A 25,070-nucleotide genomic window follows, 5' to 3' on the forward strand; every position below is an offset into this window, starting at 1 on the left:
TTCCCACTGACAATCAATCATCATCATAACTCTTGTATCTCTCCAGTGCTATTTGTTCCTCCTGGCTCCTCAGTTTAATCTACCATTTTGCTCACGTGTGTTATGTTGATAATATCTTACTGGTCACTGAAGCCACTGTTCAGGTTTGTGCCAGATTTAACCATCTAAAACACAATTTGACATGTCATTTCCCTATTTAGTAACTATTCAATACTGCTCTGTAAGCCTTAAACACAAATTCACAAATACCTTAAAAGGACACACCTGGTCCTGATGATGTCTACAGCCTCAGTCTCACACTCGTCCTCTCACATCACAATCTGTGTTCAAACTATATTCACCTAACCCCTCTGTCTGGAAAACCTCTCTCCCCCTCCAAGTGCCTACTCATACCTGAGGATTCTATGGAAAGATTACTTCTTCTGGGAAGTATTTCCGTAGAGATGGCATTAAGAGATCACTTCAACATGCTCACGATATGCTATGCGTACAGTTTTGGCACATACCACACTGCACCAAATTCACTGGCAACCCTCATTAAACCACGAAGTCTTGAGGACAGGCACTGTGTTTTAATTAATACTGCACCTCCCTAAACTTCAATAGTGCCTGGTGCTCAATAAATCCTTGATGCACCTATAGAAGAACTGGAGGACTGCTGGATGAATAGGATGGATTTTACAAAGGAAGAGGTTAGAAAAAAAATTTTGCCATTAATGACTCTGGTTTAAAAAAGTCATTTTCAGAAGGCTTACGTTTCATATCCTCCAGTTACCCCTGAAGGTTGACATTAGAAGCCCACCTACAGCTCCAAAGCAGTGCTAAAAACAACTTAATCCCATGTCCTTTGGGTCCACAGAATAGTTAATAATTTTGACCTAGAAAAATCACTGTCAATACAAGGAGATGCTCAAGAGAGACAGTCCTACTCTTAGAGGCATAAGATACAAAGTGGCAGGATTTGTAGAGGAAAAGGGAAAAAACAAACCAAAAATAAGATAAAATGCTAAATAACTACCATCTCCACCTTTATCACTATTAACATTTATTAACAAAAAGAACTTACATGGATCATGTTCCTATTTAAGAAGAAAACTGAAGTCATATGTTATTATCTTTTAAAAGATTTAACAAAATAAGATGGTACCTGCCAATAAGCCATCATATCTATCTCTTTTGCTAATGAAAATTCTTTTTTCCCTTCATTCATAAAAAGGTTAAAGATCCACTTCAGGCACAAACGTAAGTGCTTTTTGTATATTTTGTCATTTAATCTTAAGGATAATTCTATGAGTTTGGTATCATTATGATGATCATTCTATGGACAAGACTACATTGTTCAAAACACTTGACCAAGTCACACAGCTATTAGGTCACAAAGCTAAAATTGGCACCAAGAATGTTTAGTTAACCCTGTGTTCTTATCCGCTTAACTGCATAAAATGGTAAAGATACATGGACCCTGCCCTCAGTGAGGTCACAGTTTAGAGGGAAACAAAAGCACACATATAAAGTTTGACAAATAGCATTGCCATTATAATACGAGCTGTTACAGGCTTCAGTGTGGTACCTGTATTCTAAATAAAAAAATAGGATACTATCTAAAGCTGGAGTATTTAGGAGGCTTAATTTATTGATATCATTCCTTATACAAGTAACAAATTGAGTTGCAGAAGCTCAAGATGAGACTATGATGTGACTTAGAAATGCTTAAGAAAATTAAAAAAAAATTTTTTTTTTGACCTTGTTATACAGCTTGTGGGATTACTAGTTCCCTGATCAGGGATTGAACCTGTGCCCTTGGCAATGAAAGCACAGAATTATAACCACTGGACCACCAGAAAATTCCCTAAAATAATTAATGGTAAAACTTTGTCATAAAACAATTCAAATTTATCTAAAATGGAAAAAGACCTCATTTAAGAAGCAGTATTAGAGCTAGTGAAAAAGTTCTCAGGAAAAAAAAAGAAAAGTGAAATTAAGACTGTACATTTATTTATTATATATGTGTGTATATATAATTTCTTTTCAAAAGTATCTTAATCTTTCTCTCCTATAAAATCATTTCTGTACACAGTTCAAAACACTTGACCAAGTCACACAACTGTCAAGTCTCAAAGTTACATAAAATTGTTTCTGTAATGTGTTGAAACAAAATGCTTAAGCAAAATTAGTCACCCGAAGACTAAAAATAAAATGTCTAATGCTATGCTATGCTATGCTAAGTCTCTTCAGTTGTGTCCGACTCTGTGCGACCCCATAGACGGCAGCCCACTAGGCTCCGCCGTCCTTGGGATTCTCCAGGCAAGAACACTGGAGTGGGTTGCCATTTCCTTCTCCAATGCATGAAAGTGAAAAGTGAAAGTGAAGTTGCTCAGTCGTGTCCGACTCTTAGCGACCCCATGGACTGCAGCCTACCAGGCTCCTCCGTCCATGGGATTTTCCAGGCAAGAGTACTGGAGTGGGGTGCCAGGGCCTTCTCCGAAAATGTCTAATAGGTAAATTCCAATAGCCAAAACTCTTCTCTGGCTAAATGAACAAACTCTTTTAATTTAGTCTTCATAAAATTAAACACTACAATTGTTTTTCACTTTTAAGATTCAGTTCAGTTCAGTTGCTCAGTCGTGTCCGACTCCGTGACCCCATAAACCGCAGCAAGCCAGGCCTCCCTGTCCATCACCAACTCCGGGAGTTCACTCAAACCCATGTCCATTGAGTCGGTGATGCCATCCAGCCATCTCATCCTCTGTCGTCCCCTTCTCCTCCCGCCCTCAATCTTTCCAAACATCAGGGTCTTTTCAAACGAGTCAGCTCTTCGCCATCAGGTGGCCTTTTAATATTAAATTTTAGAATTTTATTACACCAAAATTATTGGATCAATATTTTTAATTACTTATACAGTACTATTTCAAAATTTCCTTTTTAAAACTGGCTCATGGCTTTAAACTTGTTAATGTATTTGCTGTAAGTACTTTTTACACCACTCAGTTTCTTCCTTTAAAGTGAACAGTGCAAATTGCCATGGATAGGCGATAATGAAAAAGCAACACCAATTATTAATTTTGTGTAAGTTATCCTCCACTCCTGAGATTCCTTGGAGGGGAAGAGCATGTCTGCATTTCCCCATGCAGTGCCACAGGCACAAAGTGAGAGGAACTAAACAAATGCATCCTGAGGGAAAGAAAACGCCTGAAGCAGCAAATGACCCACTACATACCTCGCTATGCAGGCTTTGATGTTATAATTTGTTAATTTCCAGGAAAAAAAATTACCAATAGTTTTAAGGTTGTTCTGATAGACACATTTAACTTCTGTAAGTTTTTGATCACAAACAACATACACCATTCAAACCATCACAATACTTAGTAAATGTGCAAGAAAAAGCTCAATGAAAAGACATTTTCTTACTATCAGAAAACGCAAACTAAGAAGTACATTAAACTTTCCTTAAGAAAGCTTAAAAATATTGTTGTTTCTATAGATAAATGTTCTTTTAAATATTTGAAGACCAGATCATTGTAAATAAAGATAATTTTATTCGACTATGCAGTTCATGGTATGAATAAGCAAGTACTCATTTCCCAACAGAATTGACAAGCCTTTCAAATAATGGTTTATTTATTTATTTTTTCCAAAAATCAACACTACTGGGTTAGCAATTTGGAGTTTCAGTATACAAAGATATGTATATGGATGAAGGCATGTGTGTGTGTATATATGATGCAACCATGAGTATGTCCAAAACCTATTTTTAATAATAAAGATATTGATCATCATTAAATACATTATCATTTTACAATCTATGTTCAAGCTGTACCATAACAAAAAATATAAATGCATACATATACAGCTTTATATCAAACTGATTCTTTTATTGCTAACTAGATTTCCATTCCCTGTGTAATCATAAAGATAACTTAATGGTGTGGTGCTGTGCTAAGTCGCTTCAGTCCTGTCTGACTCTGTGTGACCCTATGGACTGTAGCCTGCCAGGCTCCTCTGTCCATGGGATTCTCCAGGCAAGAATACTGGAGTGGATTGCCATTCCTTTCTCCAGGGGATCTTCTAGACCCGGGGATCGAACCAACGTCTCTTATGCCTAACCTGCACTGGCAGGTGGGTTCTTTACTATTGCCAGTGGAATTGTTTTAAATAGGCTTAAAGATAAAAACTGAAAAGGACTCTTTTAAAACCTCCAGTCACACTATTAAATATGGGAAAACTGAAAATAATAACAAAAGCAATGGTCTTCATTATCTAAAAGAAAAGCAAAGTTGAACTGCTTACTTAACAGTATTTCCCCTAACTTTTTAAATTAGTTTCTTTTGGATATACACTTGTATGACTTACCATTATCACTGCTTTACTGCACAAATAAGAGGTCAAAGGAGAGCTTCAAACAAATATTAGTTCTCTCCAGTGATTAAGAGACTATTTCATTCTGTAGTTCTGATTTATAAAATTATAAATTGTGAAATAACTTATTTTCATTCCGAGTTTAATAGCATCGTATGTTCATTATAATTTAAACTCTAGCTAACAAAAAATAATAGTTTGCTATGCTTTATCATTTCTGTATGGCATTTCTAACCTAAATTGGCTTAAATCTTATAAAAATCAAATGTACATGACTCTGAAATGGTATCAGTTTTTTTTTGTTTATCAGCGGTGCCCTGCAACTTGCAGGATCTCAGTTCCCCAACCAGGGACTGAACCCAGGCAATGGCAGTAAAAGCCCAGAATCCTAACCATTAGGCCACCAAGAAACTTCCATATATCAGTTATGCTTTTTTAAAATTGTAGCATGTATACTTAATACAATATGATTGGTGTTTTCAATTTTTATTACTACTACTTTACTCCTTCTTCCGAAGCCTTCTTCCACAGCCTTCACACTTCATAAGGTATAGTCATCTTTGTATATCCATTTCATAAACAAGGTATGATCTCCTTTTCAATAGGATTATAAACACAAATCCTAAGATTGTTGACATCTGATTGTTGACATCTGATTCCATACTTGGAGTACGTTATTACTGATTATATTTATATTTAAATTGATAAAAAGTTTATTTTAAAATATAGAAGTACATAATTCTAAATATACAACATATGCTAAGATACTTCACCTAATTCTTATAACTGCAGCTTTTAGGTATGATTTATGCACAGGAAACCAAAAGACTACATGCTCTATATTAAAAAAAAAGTTAAAATACTAGTCTGTTATTATACTATTCAGAATTACTACAGAACTTCAGTCTTAATTTAGCAAATTATATTACAAATAAAAAGTAGGTAGTGGATGTGTCTTTTTCATATTAAATCTTTAAGTCATAATTTGGCATTAGTTAGAACTTCTACATCGAAATAGGCAATTTATCTAGGTATTAATATTTTAAAATATGCCTTTTATTCATATTATGTAAACAGCTGAAAAAAAATCACCAACAAATAACATTACACATGAAATGCTACTGAACTAGTCCCCTTGAAACTATTGTTTATCCTAATATTCACTAAACATTTCTTTAAAATAGGTCAGTTTTTATGTAAATATAGTAAATTTAATTTAAAGCTTGGTGACTTAACAGTGCACAGCATACTTTCACAAATTAGCTACCTTTCATAATTTCCAGCCTTGATTATTTCAAGTTTAGACTATTTCCAACTACTAAAGGGTGACACTGTCCATTTTAGTTCTTCGCAAATTAAAATAACTTAGGGGATAAACTGGTAAATACTAGAAGTACTGTTTTTAAAAAATGATGCTCAAGATAAAAGTATAAAAGGCTAAAAACCAAAAAAAACCAAAAGTGAAGTGAAAAATGCAAAACTAACTTATTTAATATTTTCTTGTAAACTAGGGTACCAAGAATTGTCAACTAATTAGTCCATTTTATTGATGATGCTTTTCTCTAGGGAAGTTATTTTAAAAGTTTAACCCTGGAGCAAGCCATGGCTTCTTCAATCTTTGAAAGTGTCCAGGGCATTGATTATAACTGCAGGAGGTGTTACCTTCTACCCAGAGAATCTCACCCTGCACAATCTTATACACTCTCTCACTCCCAAAACAGCTTTGATTCAGCAATTCAAACTGCTTCAGCTGATATTAAAGGAAGAACCACAGAAAAGGGATCAGCAGTTAAAACGAAATAAAAAGGGAAAAAATACTGATCATGGATACAGTAGCACAAAGCTCAGGAGTAAAGCAGATTTGAAAAAGACATCAGAGTGACTCAAAAGGAAACATGACAGAAATTAAACAAGATTTTTATGTTTGCTTTCTATGCATTTAAACTCATTTCAACCCCCATTGAAATTCTTATCATACACACACCCCAAGGCTTTCAGTGTACTTTCAAAAGCCACACCCTCTCTTTCTAAGTCTCCAGAGTCACTTCTTAGGTAGCCAAAAAAAAAAGGAAAAAAAAAAAAAAAAAAACAGAAGAATTCAAATATGCATGTAACCGAGAAACTGGCTATTTTATAATCAAATTATAATTTATAAACAAATTTTTTTCATGCAAAATGGTATTAATTGTTTTAAAATCTAGTATTTTTTTCTCTTGCACTTAGCCAAAAAAGGCCTAGGTCTACTTTAAAAGTTATTTGAAGTCAGGAAGGCACACAGGTTAAAGGAATAGAAATAAGACATGAGAGGCCTTACAATATCTTTCTTGGGATGATGTCAGAATATCAAGGTGCTCTACGCTGTCAGAGCTAGTTTTCCACTTGACTATAGGAGAAGCTTAAGTATACGCTTAATTAGTTAATTAGCTCAATACTGGAGAACAATCTAGATGCAAAGAGCTATCATCACAGAATGGCTCATTCACATCTATCTCAGAAACAGTGACCAAAATTCCAGAAGGTAATTGGATTTTCAAAACTGAACGTCGTTTTTCTTCCCCCCAATTCACTCATGACAGGGCCAGAAGGTAATGATATATCTGCCATGATACAACGAGCAGACCTGTCTTCTGTCAAGAGTTGAAATCATGAAGGAATAAGCTGTCATTAACAACCTCTCTCCAAACACTCGAGCTGTCATTTCATTGTTTTCTTTTGCTGGCATGGGGGCTGCTGTGGCCTCATATACCTTGTCAGTTCATCTAAGCTTTTAACCTTTTCTGGAATTCTTGACTTGAGCAATCTTTTATGAAGACTATAATGTTAAGAGCTTATATTTTCTCTGATTCATTTATAGCTTCTCTCAAAGTTTACTTTTAAAATCTGAAATCAGTGTTCCTGGTTTCAACCTATAGTTTAGCAGCCTGTATTTCAAAGAGAAAAAACAGCATTTATTTTTAAAAGGTTTGAAATGCAAATTATAGTGATCTAAATTCAGCCAGTATCTGAGGGGAAAAATCAATAATTATTTAAAGTGTAATGTAGATTTATAATCAAACCTTTAAACTCTTTTAGAAATGGTTAAATGAATAGCTACAATATTAGTATAGTATACTTCATGAACATTTTATTAAAAATTTTTAATTAAAAATAGTATTTTAAAAAATTATAAAAGTAATACCTGCTCAAGGTTAAAAAAATAATAATTCAACAGGAAAACTGAAAATGAAAGGCAAAAGAAGAAACCTGATGGTTTCTTGTATAGACTTTGGGATGTTCCTGATGTGTGGGTATAATTGAGCGCACACACGCCAGGAACATCAATGTACATGCATGTATGCAGGTACATAAATATGCATATGTAAGTGCACTTAACAAATCACCTCATTCTTAGGTTTTCATCTGATAACTCTGACATTTCATGTGAATGAACACACACACACACATATATATATATACATACATTCTCATGAACACATATAACTCAATCTTCTGAAAAACTATATAGTCTTCCATGATATGAATATAATGTCACTTAATAAACAGTCTGCAACTGGTGAGTATTTAGGTAGGTAGAAGTTTTGGAATTATTACAGACTACTGTGATGAGCGTCCTTGTACATACACTTTGTATCCTGGTCTAGTGTAAATTCCTACTAATGGAATTTGGCATCAAACATTAATATATGTATTTAATTTGGAGAGATATAATCAAATTGCCATCTTAAAAACTGCTTCAGTTTACATTCCCACCAATATCTAAACTTGGTACTATCGTACAATTTATTGCCAATTTATCTGCCAATCTTATATGCTGAAAGTTGGCACCTTGTTTTAATAAGCATTTCTTTAATTCCAGATACTCTAGATGACTATATTTTTAAAAAAGCACAAAAGACTTTAAGTCATTTCAACAAAAATAGAGCTAAAAGATCCAAGCAATTATCACATTTTTGAGGTCTCTGATGTCTTAAACATACATCCCCTGCCAAACTATATTCTACTCATGAGGGGCTAGATGGCATGGCTGTTTAGTCACTAAGTCCAGACTCTTTTATGACCCCATGGACTGTAGCCTGCCAGTCTCCTCTGTCCATGGGATTTCCCAGGCAGCATACTGGAGTAGGTTGCCATTTCCTTATCCCACATGGCATTGCTACAGTGAAAAATAAAAGCTATGCCCTATATTGATACAGGACTTCTAAATACCATCTAGTAACCATCAGTGCCCACTAGAATCCTCTTAAACTTTCCATGGCACCAACTCTGTCAATACTTATGTTCAAATACCAAGATCTTTCAGTACTTAGTTGGATGACTAGAAAATAAAGGCAGTAATTAGGAGGAGTTACCAAAAATTTATTACTCAAATTACTGGGAAAAATCATATCCTATTTTAGATAACCACCTATAATGACTCCATGTACATTTGTGGGGGGAAAAAAAATCCTAAAACTATAATCAATCAGCTTAAAAAACATGTCTGTCAAAATGGGAGTGGGGGGACGAAACCCAAAATGGAGTTAAGAAATGAGAAATCAAAAAGTTGACAGCCAGAATAGAAAAGCTAAACTATTGCTTCAAAGGATTAGAAAGCTAAAAAACTCTAAATTAGCTTTCAAAGCATGCAATTGATATCAGAGTCAAGCAACAGTTTCTGTGGTCTTTTATTTAATCATCTTATAATCACAGTGATTTCTAAAAAAAAAAAAAAATCCTAAAATAATCTACTGTGATGGATACTGCTACCAAGGATGTCATTTCCTGAGGTTTACAAAGCATTTTGTTATATAGAAAATTATTTTAATGTTATTTGTTTAAAAAACATGGGAGTTGTACAGTGACCACCAATCACTGAAACAACCACATAAAAATGTAATTAAATGCTACACTGAATTCTTTTTTATCTCTACTCCTTCCACAAATCACATTAAAATATTCCTTTTAAGAAATATGGGTGGTTTACTTTTCAATGCATACTGTTACATATTATTTGATTCCTGAAACCATGTTAATATATTGCCATTTAAAAATTAAATAAAAAGATATTTTAACATAGGGGTGGTGTTAATCCATTAGGACAAAACTAATGGTAAGGGAGAGAAGAGAAGATACAAATGTCAATAAATTCTTGGAAGGCAGTAAGCTGACAGAATTCGTTTTGTATTCAGCGGAAATTCGAACATAGTGCCCCTGGAGATAAGTAATAACTAGAAGTGAGCCAACTCACCCACTGAATTTCAGGGAAACTCAGAATTTGGACTACTACTTGTCTTGGAAAAGAGAGGTTGGCCTTCGAACCATAAGGTGCAATTATTCCATCGACCCAAAGTCAAACAAACTAAGAAAGCAAAGCCTAAAAATCAAAACCCAGGTGAAATTCTCATATTGTGCAGCCAACCCTGTAAGAGATGAGAGATCTTTTCTTTAGAGAAATATATTCAGGGAAGGAGTAGGAGAGTACAGATCAAGGGACGCGAAGAGGGAGACAGGGCTCAAATCAGGCATAAGGCAGAACTCTGCAAAATGAAGAAGAGAGCTCCATAACCAAATTTGATAGAAGAACTTTAAAAATTCTACAGGGCTAAAAGTTAACTAGATACTAGAAGTAAAAATAGATGGAAAAGCAGAGAGAAAGTATAGTCAATTAGATAAGACAATTAGAGACTCAGTTCAGAACTCCAAAAGCAAACAATAATTCCAGAAAGAGAAGATTAAAATTATCATGAAACAACACACAAAAAAACATTGTTCTCAGAATGGAGGATCATGCGAGCATAGCACAGACTGAAAGGAATCACCATGTCCCCAATACAATGAAGAATAGTAATAATAAAAATAATCACACCAAGGTGTAGAAACCTTCTTAAAAGCAGTATGATTCAATTTTTTAACACCAGAGAGAAGGAAGAGAAAATTCCATGGAGGGAAACAAAAGGATTCAAGATCAGAATGATACTGGACATATCGATTAAAACGATGCAAGTTAAATGGCAATGAAATGAAACCTTCAAATTTCAGAATAAAAATAATTTTCAAATTGCATTTCTATACCTAGATGAATTACTAAAATGAGCAAGTAAAATAAAGGCATTTTTCAAAAATACAAGGTTTCAAAAATTGATCTTGAACTCACTCTTTGATTCCAACAAAATGTGGGCATATATCCAAAAAGCTAGAGTCATTAGATCCAGGAAAACAGGTCAAACATCAGAGAGAATCTAAGTGGAGTCCCAGGATGAGAGACATGTAGGCAGGCTTCAAAAGTAAGTAGTCAAGATTAAAACAAAGTTCAAGAGTTCCAGAAGAAAGCTCTCCAGATGAATGTGAAACTATAAGACTGTCTGATAACTCTGACCGTGTAAAAAATTACAGAGAGGCCAATCAGACAACTATTACAAAGAAAACACAAAAAATAATTAGGAAATTATTAATTCTGTGAAAGTAAACTTGTAGCAGAAATGAAGAGCAACCATAGTATCTACCTGGCTCAGCCATAAGCAATATTAAAGTAGCAGTAATATTGTAAAGTTTGATTGCTGAACCAATTCAGGAACTGTGGGAATGGGAAAGAGATTCTTATTGGCCATAACAGAAAGTGATTGATAAGTGAAGAGACAGCATTATAATTTAAAAATATGGATACAGAGAATATAAGTAAAAGCAAAAAGTATTCAGAGTTATTACATCTAGGGAACAGAACTAACAGGTGACAAAGGATTCAGTTCAGTTCAGTCGCTCAGTCGTGTCCAACTCTTTGCAACCCCGTGAATCGCAGCACAACAGGCCTCCCTGTCCATCACCAACTCCGGGAGCTCACTCAAACTCATGCCCATCGAGTCGGTGATGCCATCCACATCTCATCCTCTGTCGTTCCCTTTTCCTCCTGCCCCCAATCCCTCCTAGCATCAGGGTCTTTTCCAATGAGTCAACTCTTCACATGAGGTGGCCAAAGTATTGGAGTTTCAGCTTTAGCATCAGTCCTTCCAATGAACACCCAAGACTGGTCTCCTTTAGAATGGACGGTTGGATCTCCTTGCAGTCCAAGGGACTCTCAAGAGTCTTCTCCAACACCACACTTCAAAAGCATCAATTCTTCGGCGCTCAGCTTTCTTCACAGTCCAACTCTCACATCCATACATGACTACTGGAAAAACCATAGCCTTGACTAGATGGACCTTTGTTGGCAAAATAATGTCTCTGCTTTTCAATATGCTATCTACGTTGGTCATAACTTTCCTTCCAAGGAGTAAGCGTCTTTTAATTTCATGGCTGCAGTCACCATCTGCAGTGATTTTGGAGCCCAAAAAAATAAAGTCTGACACTGTTTCCATTGTTTCCCCATCTATTTCCCATGAAGTGATGGGACCAGATGCCATGATCTTCGTTTTCTGAATGTTGAGCTTTAAGCTAACTTTTTCACTCTCTTCTTTCACTTTCATCAAGAGGGTCTTTAGTTCCTCCTCACTTTCTGCCATAAGGGTGGTGTCACCTGCATATCTGAGGTTATTGATATTTCTCCCAGCAATCTTGATTCCAGCTTGTGCTTGTTCCAGCCCAGCATTTCTCATGATGTACTCTGCATATAAGTTAAATAAGCAGGGTGACAATATACAGCCTTGACATACTCCTTTTCCTATTTGGAATCAGTCGGTTGTTCCATGTCCAGTTCTAAGCGTTGCTTCCTGACCTGCATACAGATTTCTCAAGAGGCAGGTCAGGTGGTCTGGTATTCCCATCTCTTTCAGAATTTTTCACAGTTTATTGTGATCCACACAGTCAAAGGCTTTGGCATAGTCAATAAAGCAGAAATAGATGTTTTTCTGGTTTTTCGATGATCCAGCAGATGTTGGCAATTTGGTCTCTGGTTCCTCTGTCTTTCCTAAAACCAGCTTGAACATCTGGAAGTTCACAGTTCACATACTGCTGAAGCCTGGCTTGGAGAATTTTGAGCATTACTTTACGAGCATGTGAGATGAGTGCAATTGTGCAGCAGTTTGAGCATTCTTTGGCATTGCCTTTCTTTGGGATTGGATGAAAACTCTCCTTTTCTAGTCCAGGATAATCTTTATTTTGATATATACCATTTTTCTACTTGATTTTTCAGTTTACATGCTTGTATCCTCTGATGTTTTAGTAAGTTTTAAGTGTAGATTTATCTGTCTTGCTCAAGATATGACATGCTCCTTCTACTAGGACTTGTGTCTTTATTCTCATAAACACTCTACACTAATATATAGATTTTTTCTCCCATTCTTTTCTGCTGCTTTTCTGAAATGTATATTAGAGGATTACTAGATCTTATTCTACTCTCCATGGGGCTTCCCCTGTGGCTCAGCTGTAAAGAATCCACCTACAGTGTAGGAGCTGCAGAAGACATGAGTTCAATCCCTACACATGAAAGATCTCCAGGAGGAGGAAATGGCAACCCACTCTAATATTTCTGCCTGGAGAATCCCATGTACAGAGGAGCCTGGCAGGTTACAATCCATAGGATCACAAAGAGCTGGACATGAATGAAGCAATTTAACATGAACATTCTATTCTCCATGACATTTTATCTATCATAATGTTTTTCTCAGGTTTTCTCTGCTTTATCCTACATACTATGTTCCTCAATTGTAGCTTTTATTAATTCTTCTTTCAACTGTGTGTTACAGTTGCTTGATTTGACTTTTCTTTGTGATAATCAGTTCCTCAAATGATTTTTAGTTTCTGACTACAAATTCTTCTTTATTAGGGAGTCACCCTGGATTGTAAAGTTTGCTATTGGAACTTTACCAGGTACTCCAGAAGTTTCATCAGTCCAGAATCCATTTTTACACGAATATACATTGCTTAAATTCCCAAACTAATTAAGTTGTCTAAATTCAAACTGCAAATCCAAATATACCTTTGGGTTAGGATCTTTGGCTTCTATTTCTCAAGAGAGAGGCTGTTTATGCATTCTCCCTAGCACTTTAGCAAACTAATTTTTGCACCTTAAAAACTAAGAAAGCAGATGCTTCCAGGGCACTAGCAATATACATTGGTCTTAGTTTTACATGCTTCGTCTCAGGCTCAGAGCTGTGTTGTTAGGCCCTTTGGGGGCCAGGTTTTATATCTCATCATATCTCCCCTTTGTGCTGCCACACCCTACAGGGACTTGCCATTGTGGCTTTAAGTTTTCTCCTGGAGTCAGACATTTAAAGATTCCTTTTCTATCCTTTGAACATAACTAGGTATTTAATGTGCTTCTGTGGTGGCTCAGGCAGTAAAGAACCCACCTGCAATGCAGGAGACCTGGGTTTGATCCCCGGGTTGGGAAGATCCCCTGGAGAAGGGACCAGCTATCCAGTCCAGTATTCTGGCCTGGAGAATTCCATGGACTGCACAGTCCATGGGGTCGCAAAAAGTTGAACACGACTGAGTAACTTTCACTTTTAGGTATTTAATATTTTTGTTGTTACTATGGTTTATTCCATTACTTTGAGAGTGAGGAAGAAGAGCCTCAGTCCACCATGTCATAGAACCCAAACTGTATAAATTACATTGATAAAAATAGCATTAGTCTTTAAAACTTAGATATAACAATATGAAAGTTATATGCAAAGTAATTAATTATGGAAATAGCAGATTCTTCTGAATAATCCAAATACGAGAAATTTTTAAAAGTTGGTTTAGTGGAGTTATTAGATTTCTCGTGAAATTATTACAATTATAAATTTTAAGTCATGTTGGATACGAATCACTTGTAATTTCAAAGTACGTTTTTATCATTTAAACTTTTACTTCACTGATTCTCTTATAAAATATTTTTTAGAACTTCTCATGCTCTGTCATACTAAATATAATTCTCATCAAGTTCTACCTTATCTATTTACACCTAGAGCCTGAAAAGTATACATAAATTCTCAACCATTCCAAACAGTATTACCTATCCCAGCTGTTCTTAGTGTGGTGCCCAATCAACAGGGGAACAGATATTCTCAGATATATAAATGCTCAGGCCCCAACCAGACCTTCTGAATTAAAATCTGGGATCTGAACAGGGCAATCTGGTCCAAGAAGCCTTCCAGGAGTTTCTGGTGCATGGTAAAAATTTGACCTATAGGGGCTTCCAGACCATTCCCCATAAAACTTTTTGACAGTATATACATCCCAATCAGTCAAAGCATGGACAGGGACAGATCAGTGAGATGCCTAAGGTGCAAAATTTAAGGAGGCACTCACTCTCAGGGACCTACAAGGACTGCGCATCCTGAGAGTGAATGACTCCTTAAATTTTGCACTCAAATCCAACTCCTGCAATTAGGAATGAAACGACTTATGTGTCCTATTTTCTTTGCCCTTTTTATAGAGATCAACTAAAATGCCTGAAAATATGCAAATAAGAAAAGTTCAAAGAAGTATGAGTAAATACCTAACTGCACAATTAGACACTGAATAATTCAGTTCAGTCGCTCAGTCGTGTCTGACTCTGCGACCCCATGCATGCCAGGCCTCTCTGTCCATCACCAACTCCCAGTTTACACAAACTCATGTCCATTGAGTCGGTGATACCATCCACATCTCATCCTCTGTCGTCCCCTTCTCTTCCTGCCTTCAATCTTTCCCAGCATCAGGGTCTTTTCAAATGAGCCAATTCTCCGCATCAGGTGGCCAAAGTATTAGAGTTTCAGCTTCAACATCAGTCCTTCCAATGAATATTCAGGACTGATTTCCTTTAGGATGGACTGGTTGGACCTCCCTGCAGTACAAGGAACTCTCTAGAGTCTTCCCCAACACCACAGTTCAAAAGCATCAATTCTTCGGTGCTCAGCTTTCTTTATAGTCCAACTCTCACATCCATACATGACTACTGGAAAAACAATAGCTTTGACTAGACTCTGTAATATGCTATCTAGGTTGGTCATAACTTTCTTTCCAAGAGTAAGCATCTTTTAATTTCATGGCTGCAGTCACCATCTATGGTGATTTTTGGAGCCCAGAAAATAAAGTCTCTTACTGTTTACACTGTTTCCCCATCTATTTGCCATGAAGTGATGGGACCAGATGCCATGATCTTAGTTTTATGAATGTTGTGTTTTAAGACAACTTTTTCACTCTCCTCTTTCACTTTCATCAGGAGGCTCTTTAGTTCTTTTTCACTTTCTGCCATACGGGTAGTGTCATCTGCATATCTGAGGTTACTGATATTTCTCCCAGAAATCTTGATTCCGAAATCTTGTGCTTCATCCAGTCCAGCATTTCTCATGACGTACTCTGTATGTAAGTTAAATAAGCAGGGTGACAATATACAACCTTGACGTACTCCTTTACCAATTTGCAACTGGTCTGTTGTTTCATGTCCAGTTCTAACTGTTGCATCTTGACCTGCAGACAGATTTCTCAGGAGGCATGTCAGGTGGTCTGGTGTTCCCATCTCTTTAAGAATTTTCCACAGTTTGTTGTAATCCATACAGTACGTGGCCATATGATACACACTTTTATACTCCAAATAATATATTGCAATACTGTGGATTGAAGATTGTTAAACACTGAAAATATTAGCTATGGCAATCTGAGAAGCACTATGGGAATTTATCAAATATGTACTATTCCTCCAATGTGAAATCTTAATATATTTTTAATAAATAAGTTCTTAAGTATCTAAACTACAAGGATTGGAATATCTGTAGTTTTCAAGCTGTGACTCATGGTGCCCAAGGGTCAGGGAAGAAATCTCAGGAGCTATTGTGGAAGTGGTGCCAGTCTTCACTTCTGCTTCTACCAAAGTGACAAACACAAGTTTTGTTTTGTTTTTTACAAAACAATTCACTTAGAGGCAGGGTTCTACTATTGGGAAAAAGTTTTAACCTTACCATTATATGACTCCTATTTTGGGACCTTTAATATTATACTAAAAATCTGCAAGGAATATAGCATAAATATATTAACACTGAATAGAGATAATATTGTCTGGCCTGCAAAATATCAGAATTTACTTCAGTTGTGATATGAAAATTGACAGACCATGGAAAATAGAATAGTGGCTCCCTGCCTTTCATAACAGAGAAGGCAATGGCACCCCACTCCAGTACTCTTGCCTGGAAAATCCCATGGGTGGAGGAGCCTGGTGGGCTGCAGTCCATGGGGTCGCGAAGAGTCAGACATGACTGAGCAACTTCACTTTCACTTTTCACTTTCATGCATTGGAGAAGGAAATGGCAACCCACTCCGGTGTTCTTGCCTGGAGAATCCCAGGGACGGGGGAGCCTGGTGGGCTGCTGTCTATGGGGTCGCACAGAGTTGGACACGACTGAAGCGACTTAGCAGCAGCAGCAGCAGCCTTTCATAAACTACAGAAACATTTCTTTAAATAATCTTAGAAAAAAAGAGACCAAAAAATAAAAACAAGAGGGGCAGGGGCTAATCTGATTTAAAAGAAAGAATGAGACAGCTTCTTTCTCCTAATTAGTCTTCCTCTTCCTGCTTCCTAAAATTCCATTGTTTCCCCTACCTGTCTGTACACCCTCCAACCACATACAAACATGGAGCAGCCCATGAAGAATCACCAGGGAAATACCATGAAAAGGCAAAGCTGACGGAATACAAATCACTATATCTAAATTAAAAAAAGATAACCATTTTTAAATGTTCATCATGTAGAAAGTTACCAGAATGACGTTCATAAAATCGAGAATAAAGTATATAACCTGAAATTTTCAAAGTATACAACATAAACACTAAATACGAAAGAACTCAGAAATGAGCTGTATTTTTTTCCAGGAATCATGAGTTGCTCTGATTGAGAAAAGCAGAAAAAAGTCAAGACAATGAAATGCCATAACCCCTCCAATGTATATTTCTACTTAAAAGAACGAACTGACTGACTGTTCTAATGAAACTTCCTCCCTCTTGTTTGGGATCTCAACAAATAGTTTGTTCAAAGGTATTTGAGATGGTTTCCCCTATACTCTTTCACTTCAGAAAACCTTATACCAGAACATTTTAGGATGGGAAAGGCTTAGTTATCTACTAGCACAGACAATATAACTTACATAAAATATTTTACCAAGCACCTATATGTACAAATATCTGATTTTCTTCACTGAATTATATTTTCAAGTATTCACTGAATTGTGATCACATTTCACATACCGTGTTCTTAAAATACATTGACAGGGTCTGTTCTAAACATAAACTAATATGCCAGAGTGTAAGTTTATTTCACTATTCATAACCTGAAATATAAAAGTTTAATAACAAATTAAGTGAATTACTTCAAAATAAACTAAATTTATTTTAGTTACTTAAGTTCTAATTAAAAAACACACCACTGAAATTTGCAACCAATCAGAAGTGATATTTTTGTGTTCTTTGCATATCTATGAAGACTGAAACAAAATATACAATTCACCTATGAAATTCTACTTACAGAATTTTAAGTGTCTCAAAATCTATTAACAAAATATTCTTTAGGAGCTGAGCTGGGCTCTAATCTTATTATTTCAGAGTTAAAGTAAGAAACATATTATCTTTCACCTTTGCATTCATTAGTGTATGAAATAATTCCCTATCTCTTTCAATTACAAAAATAAAATAATGTAGCTCTTATAAAGCATACATGGACACATATATTCCTAAATAACTTTACATTCCTATATTAAAGTTTTATAAGTAAAGATGCCACTTTATTTTTTTTCTGAAGAAAATTTCTACTCACATGTGAAAGTAAACCAACTTTGCAAAGTTTAACTATTCATTGGAGAACTTAAGAATGAGACAGTAAAACAAATCACCAAACATTAGGATGTAACAAAGCTAGGTCAGAAAAAGCAATTTCACTACCACAGGAAAGAAAATCTTGAACACAATTTTAGAATACCAACTTCTAAAAAGTTTGAATTCAAGTAAGAATAAAATAATTCAGTAAATACTACAATTTACCATCTTGTGTTTATCTTATTCTTAAGCACTGTATTTGTGGGTTCTAAAGAGTTTTTATTTATTTTTAATGACAGAAAAATGCTGAGTTATTCCAACTCTTTTTTTTTTAAAGAATAAAATAATAATTTAATGTAGCAGGCTTCCTTTAGTTTTTAACTTCACTAAATCAGGTAGGCGAAGATTTATAAAAGCAGTCATTTTTTTCAGAAGTATTTTCAGTAATACTGATATTTAAAAGTGGTATTTCATGCAATAAGAAACAAAAATTAGAACTGAAAATACTCGTTTCAAAGACAGTATCTAAATCGCTGTAGACTGAAGATGTCTTTTTTTTTTTTTTGCTGTAACTGCAAAATAATGCAGAATAATCTTTCGCTACAAGTAAAATGGTTAACAATTTAAAGATAAGGCTATGTTTAGGAAAGATTTTTTAAAAGACATGATAAAATAATTTATAACACATAATAAAACAGCTATAAAATGCCAAAAAATATAAAGGAAATTGCACTTACATCCATAGCTCTCTTAATAAAAGGGATCTGTGTGCCACTGTCCAGATCTTCATTTATAATAAGCCTTCTAGCCCACTGACCTGCCCTGACAACACCACTACCATGAATTAAAACCATCAGTTTCTGTGGATTTGTCAAAGCATCCTCACTCATAAAGATAAAACTCTTTGGTTCACTTTCAGTGGCATCTACCTGTAATTAAAAAAAATTAAATAATAAATGTTTTTTGATCATAGACACAAATGAGAAAACAACTAGTGGTTAATACAAATTATAGAACAGCTATTAGAGAATTATGGAAGTAAAAAACTTTAAAATAAAATTATTCATTAGAGATTAACACATATAAGGTAGAGGAGCAAAAAGACATGATAGTAATTAAAATATAAAAATATGGAAAAGAATACTGGAACTATGTCTTTCTCCATTGCTACTGTATATCAGTATTATATTATCATTACAAAAAAGAAAAATTTTTAAGTGCTTCCTATAATGTAGATACTATGCTAAATATTTTTAAAACATTATTTCAATTAATCACAATTCTATTAAAGTGGGACTATTATTATATTCGTTTATAGACAAAGAAGTTGAGGCCTGGAGAGTTTAAATAACTCGCCCAAGTCACACAGCTATTAAGCCTATAAGTCATAACAGAAATATGCTGTGTCTAAAATAAACAGAAAACCCAATTGGAGAATACACATATTGGAAAACCATATATTAGTGAGGAAAACTACTAAGCTTTTAACAAATGTAGGAAAGGGAACTATTTAAAAATTCAAACACCAACTATTCTATGTAAATGGACTTTGACATTTTATTCAGACTGTGAACACAGGATTATATAACAAATACTTTGTGAAATAATACTATCTGTATACTTTGATAACCTTATGTAACTTAGTTACTTATAGAATGAAAAGTGAATATTTTTAGTTATTTTGATTATACATAATATTTAGGTTTAAATTAGATTCAGATTTGAAAAAGTCAGAGAATTTTAGGAAACAGTAACTTCCCAACATTTTATTACATATGCCATAACATGCCCTAAGTGGTATTTCTCATCAGCAGTGGCAAGTAACAATGAATGGTAGACTTTGTTTGACCAGGTCAGAGCCCGAAGTTAATATCTTGACAGGTGATTGATAAACACATCCTCAAATAGAGGTCAATTCATATGCTGGGCAATGCAATAGCATCTCACTTCATCAACAGTATATATTCATAAAATTATCAAAATAATAAAGAAAAAAAATACCATTAAATGCCCTGGATTCCAAACGGGCCCAGCGACTACTTCTGGGACAAGACAAAAATTAAAATTTTTGTACTTCTAAAACAATCAGACTGGTCAGTAATAGATGCTTAGCCACCTGTGTACACACAGCACAAAAGGTAATTATTATAGCAAGTAGGGCATGGCCACAGGCTTACGAAAAAAATGCATCTTGTCAGTGAGGCCTTCTCTGACCACTCCATTTAAACACTTCCCGAAGAAGTCTCTACTATCAACCTCTTTTATTTTCCTCCATAGCACATAATGCAACCTAATATGCTTTACTTTATATCTGTTTATATATTTGTTTAATAACCATCTGTTTCCTCTACTAACGTACAGGAAGGCACAGACCTGTGTCTCCAGTATATTACCAGATGTACAGAAGAAAGGCTGGCACATTGTAGGCACTAAGTCATATAAGAATGAATAAACTTTTGGACTAAAGAATCTTAATCAAGCCTCACCAGTGACTTCCTTTAGATAAAAGGCATTTAACTAAACAATGTGTCCTCTTAACTTGGGTGTAATACTTGACTGGCTCAGAAAGCAGAAATGAAAGATTAAACTAATGCGTGACTACAGAGAATTTTCAAAGACTACACAATGCTTAGAATCAAAATGACATAACTGTATCTTTATTAGTAGTAATTAAATATGATGCAAGAGAGTAGGAAATACAACACTACCACAGGTGATGTCTAGAATAAACAAATTACTAGAATAACAATAGATACGACGGAAGTCATAAAGGAAGAAAAGTGGATGGGAGACAGAGCAAGACAGAGTAAAACCAAATCTGAAAAGAAAAACTCCCTTTTACCTAGTAACATTATAAGAGAAGAGAGGAATCATTCAGTTAAAACAGCTTGAAAAAAGAAAGAAAATGGTAATAAGAACAAAAGAAAAATGAAAAGGCAAAGCTGTCAGTGAATAATAAAACAGAGGCCACAGAGGTTTCCAGTCACTCATTTACCAAAAAGTATGTCTAAATAGGCGCAAATAAGAGAGTCTCTTAAAGTCAGTGATGGATCCTGGTATATATGGAAATGGACGTCTGTTTATCCTAATGAAAAAAAACCCTAGCTATAGACTTTCTAAAAGGTGCTGACCACTGTTCTTTTTTTTATTCTACAAAGTCCGCTGAAACCAAGCACCTCAGTTTTTAAAGGTGGAATTAAATTCCACAGTAATCACTTTAAAACTGGAAGGGTACTTATTTTCTGAAGGTAAACATGTGTTTTTTTAATATTACAATACTGTTCAAGAATTTTTTAAGGGGCAACAAGTTAAGGGAGCTATGAGCAAATGAACAAAAATTTTACTTGAACATCCAAATATGCTGATTTTAAAAATATCAGAACATTAGATTATTTAAGGAACAAAAAATGAACAATGTAATACTATTAATGATAAAGGAGTAAAAGCAGTATTTAAGATGGTAATTGAATAATATTCATCTCAAAAAAATGCAGAACTGTGATTCTGCAGTTGATCATTTACTTTCAAGTTATGCTAATTTAAAACAGAAAAATAGCTAAATGAATAAAATAAAGTTTTCTTCATTAAGTCTTTTTTTTTTTTTTTTTTTTAACTTTCTGGCTGCATCTCGTGGCATGGATGTGTGGATCTTAGCACTTCGGCCAGGGATCGAAACCACGCCCCCTGCACTGTAAGCACAGAGCCTTAACCACTGGACCACCAGGGAAATCTGTAACTTTCGAAATGGCTGTTCCGAAGCCATTTATCTTCTAATAATGGTAATTTACTAAGGTGAGCTTTCATTAAGGAATACACATAAAGGTCATTCCAGTGTACCGCCTCTATTATAGACAAATCAATGCCTAAGACCAATTGGTCAGCAGGTAACAATTCATTTTGGGATACTTATGAAAATCACTAATTTTGAAGTTTATTTAAATATGATTGAATAAATCAAATGAAAATCTGTAGTCAACTCATGTATCCAATATTCTACACAAGAGTGAAATACTAAAATTGAGACTATTTTGTACCTATTTATGTGAGGTGGAGAGTAAATGTGATCATGTTTACATGGAGAGACATGATCATGACCTTTACTGGCAAATCATGGTCTTCTACAGAGTGCTATCAATCAAAAAGAATTCTTGCCTTATTAAATATTTCAACTATAAAACTAAAACTTAGTTCATCATCAGTAAAAGAAAGAAAATTTGGTGGTATATCTTTAGAAAAAAAAATGAACAAAAAATAAACCCCACTCTCACTGCTAGCTTTGGGATTTAAAAGAACTCAGGAGAAAACTAATACTTTAGGGAAGAAGAATCTCATAATTATATAAAATACGTTATGATAACTTAAGGACAGATTAATTTGCTAAAATGAAAAAATCGCTTCTTTTTCATTTACAAAACTAGGAAATCTTTACTAACCAAATTGGTCATAATGGTTGTTATAGATCTCATACAATGAAAAGCTTTCTCTGTGTAACATTAGATTTAAATTTAAATAAGAGGAAAATAATTTAAGTCCTTCTAAATCTAATCTCAGGCTTTCTACACAAAAATGAAACAATTATGTAACATGACAGATATGGCCAATTATCTTGTAATTTGTTCTAGAAACCCAGGGAATTAAACTGAGTTTAAAGGTTCAATGGAACTAGAAGTATTGCAAAGTTAAAGGACTCAATACTAATTAATTGTGCTGTAACAATGGATTAACCTAAGGCTCTTTAAGTATCATTCATCAGAAGCTTCAAAAGACATAGAATTAACAAAAAAAGGAGACTGGACAAAGTGACAAAATTCTGCCTTGACTTTCCAGAAGACCAAATTCAACGTATAATTTTAATAGAGTGAGACACTAGATGCAAAGTCAAAAACAAAACAAGAGGTGTGAATCCAGAAAACAACTTTTATATTCATTCTCAAAAAAGATACTAAAATCTTGGTTCTCACACAATTCAAAAGGAAGGAAAGTTTTCAAATAAACGAATGTTGGCCTAGTCATTACGTAGAATAATACTGCATTGACTAGTATGCCACTAGCATGTAGAGCAGTGCCTGGCATCCTAAAATAAATATTTGTCGAATGAATGAATAAATTGATAAACGATTAACAATATGACCTAGTACTTGAGGTTATCTATAGAAAGTTAAATATAAAATAGAGATTAAAAAAAAAATCAACCTATGGAAGTAATTTGGGAGGATGGATAGTATTAAAAAATTCTAAATCCCTCCACTTGATAGTAGAATAACACTACCCAAAGAATTTTAAAATTTCACGCAAAATTTCATGTAGACTAAATTATTAATATTGTAAGTTTTGTGCCTTAAATAACTTTCATGAAGTCTTTGAGGTTCATAAAGATTGTAAAATCAGAGAACTGTCTAGGACAGTAAAGATCACCTCATCTAGTCTATCATCATCTCACACACAAGGTTACTATTTCTTCATTCAAAAGCTCAATATTTCATACTGTACACTAAAAACAAAAAAGCTCTTTTGAGAAACTGAATCTGAGAACAAATTTCAAACTTTTCACTCTGAAATGGCAAAATATGCAAAATTTGAAAAAAAAAAAAAAAACTTCCACTAAGGAGAGGAGTAGTGTTATGAAAAAGAGTAAATCTGGGGATGTTCAGAGGAAATAACACAGAAATGAAACACACAGTTTAAAATAATCAAGAAATAATTAAAATGAAAGCAAATGTCTAATGCAAGAAAAAGCACATAGGTTTACTCAAATAAACATGTAAAAATAAATTATACCAATGAAATGAGAAAGGGTAGAGGAAAGAGTAGTTCTTTTGTGACATCACTTTCAAAAAAGACTGAAAATCAGTATTTCTTTACTTTACACTAAAGAATATTACTTTTTAAGAACTATTACACACAATGAGATGAAGTATAATGACAGGCATTTAATATTATCTTTATCAATATCAAAACATTAGGATCTTAACATTTAAACTTATCACAGGTAACCCAAAACAAAAGTTTTCTTTGAATTGAAAATATTTTATTTGGAACTATAAATACTTTTAAAAATTGGACTTACTGGAATAGATATTTTTTTCAAATTACAGTCCTTTTCCAGAAGCTCATATACGTACTTCGTGATGATCTAAGTAGGAAAGAAATAACATTAAAATACAATGTTATCCATTATCAAAATTCACATAAATTATTAAAATTTATTGCTCTGAATGAGTATTTATCTTGAAATATTTTCATCCTAAATTAACTGATTCTTTACTGGTTTACTTCCTGCTGCTGGGTATTGAAAAACTATGGACCTTAGTATTAAGGATTGAAAGTAGTTAAACTCAAAAATACATAAAGACTTTCTATTTTACAAAGCAATATTCTAAGCATATTTTTTTTCAGTATTTCTAGAATTCTCTATCCCCCAAAACTTCCCCTCATGACTCTGAATCCTAACACTTCACTTGCATTCAATGAATCAAAGAGAGAAAAGTCAGAGGTATTCTAAACAGAAAAGGAAAACCGATTCAGCGAAGTCAGGCACCAGTTAGTACTACCAGTTACAGTAGGCAGAAACATACCTCCCCAAAGATGTCTAGGTCCTAACTCCTGCAACCTGGTAATATGTTACATTCAGTTCAGTTCAGTCGCTCAGTTGTGTCCGACTCTTTGCGACCCCATGAACTGCAGCACAACAGGCCTCCCTGTCCATCACCAAGTTCCGGAGTTCATCCAAACTCACGTCCATAGAGTCAGTGATGCCATCCAGCTATCTCATCCTGTGTCGTCCCCTTCTCCTCCTGCCCCCAATCCCTCCTAGCATCAGGGTCTTTTCCAATGAGTCAACTCTTCGCATGCAGTGGCCAAAGTACTGGAGTTTCAGCTTTAGCATCAGTCCTTCCAAAGAACACCCAGGACTGATCTTTAGAATGGACTGGTTGGATCTCCTTGCAGTCCAAGGGACTCTCAAGAGTCTTCTCCAACACCACAGTTCAAAAGCATCAATTCTTCGGTGCTCAACTTTCTTTGTAGTCCAA

At 34.7% G+C, this 25,070-nt stretch overlaps 1 protein-coding gene across 4 annotated transcripts in view; it reads right to left on the minus strand.

Annotated features, from left to right (window-relative positions):
• Positions 1–25,070, minus strand: part of ARB2A (ARB2 cotranscriptional regulator A) — a 420,339-nt gene that overhangs the window by 280,879 nt on the left and 114,390 nt on the right. For 3 of the 4 annotated variants that reach the window (XM_070373131.1, XM_005893847.2, XM_070373132.1), the window contains 2 exons: positions 24,107–24,172; positions 18,777–18,968 (listed from right to left, as the gene is read on the minus strand). In XM_070373131.1, the coding sequence (XP_070229232.1) occupies positions 18,777–18,968; positions 24,107–24,172 (258 nt within the window). The remainder of the gene's footprint in view (positions 1–18,776; positions 18,969–24,106; positions 24,173–25,070) is intronic. The other variant, XM_070373133.1, reaches the window with a different exon arrangement.

The sequence above is a fragment of the Bos mutus genome, chromosome 7, assembly GCF_027580195.1.
Source record: "Bos mutus isolate GX-2022 chromosome 7, NWIPB_WYAK_1.1, whole genome shotgun sequence".
In the NCBI taxonomy this organism is placed as follows: Eukaryota; Metazoa; Chordata; class Mammalia; order Artiodactyla; family Bovidae; genus Bos; species Bos mutus.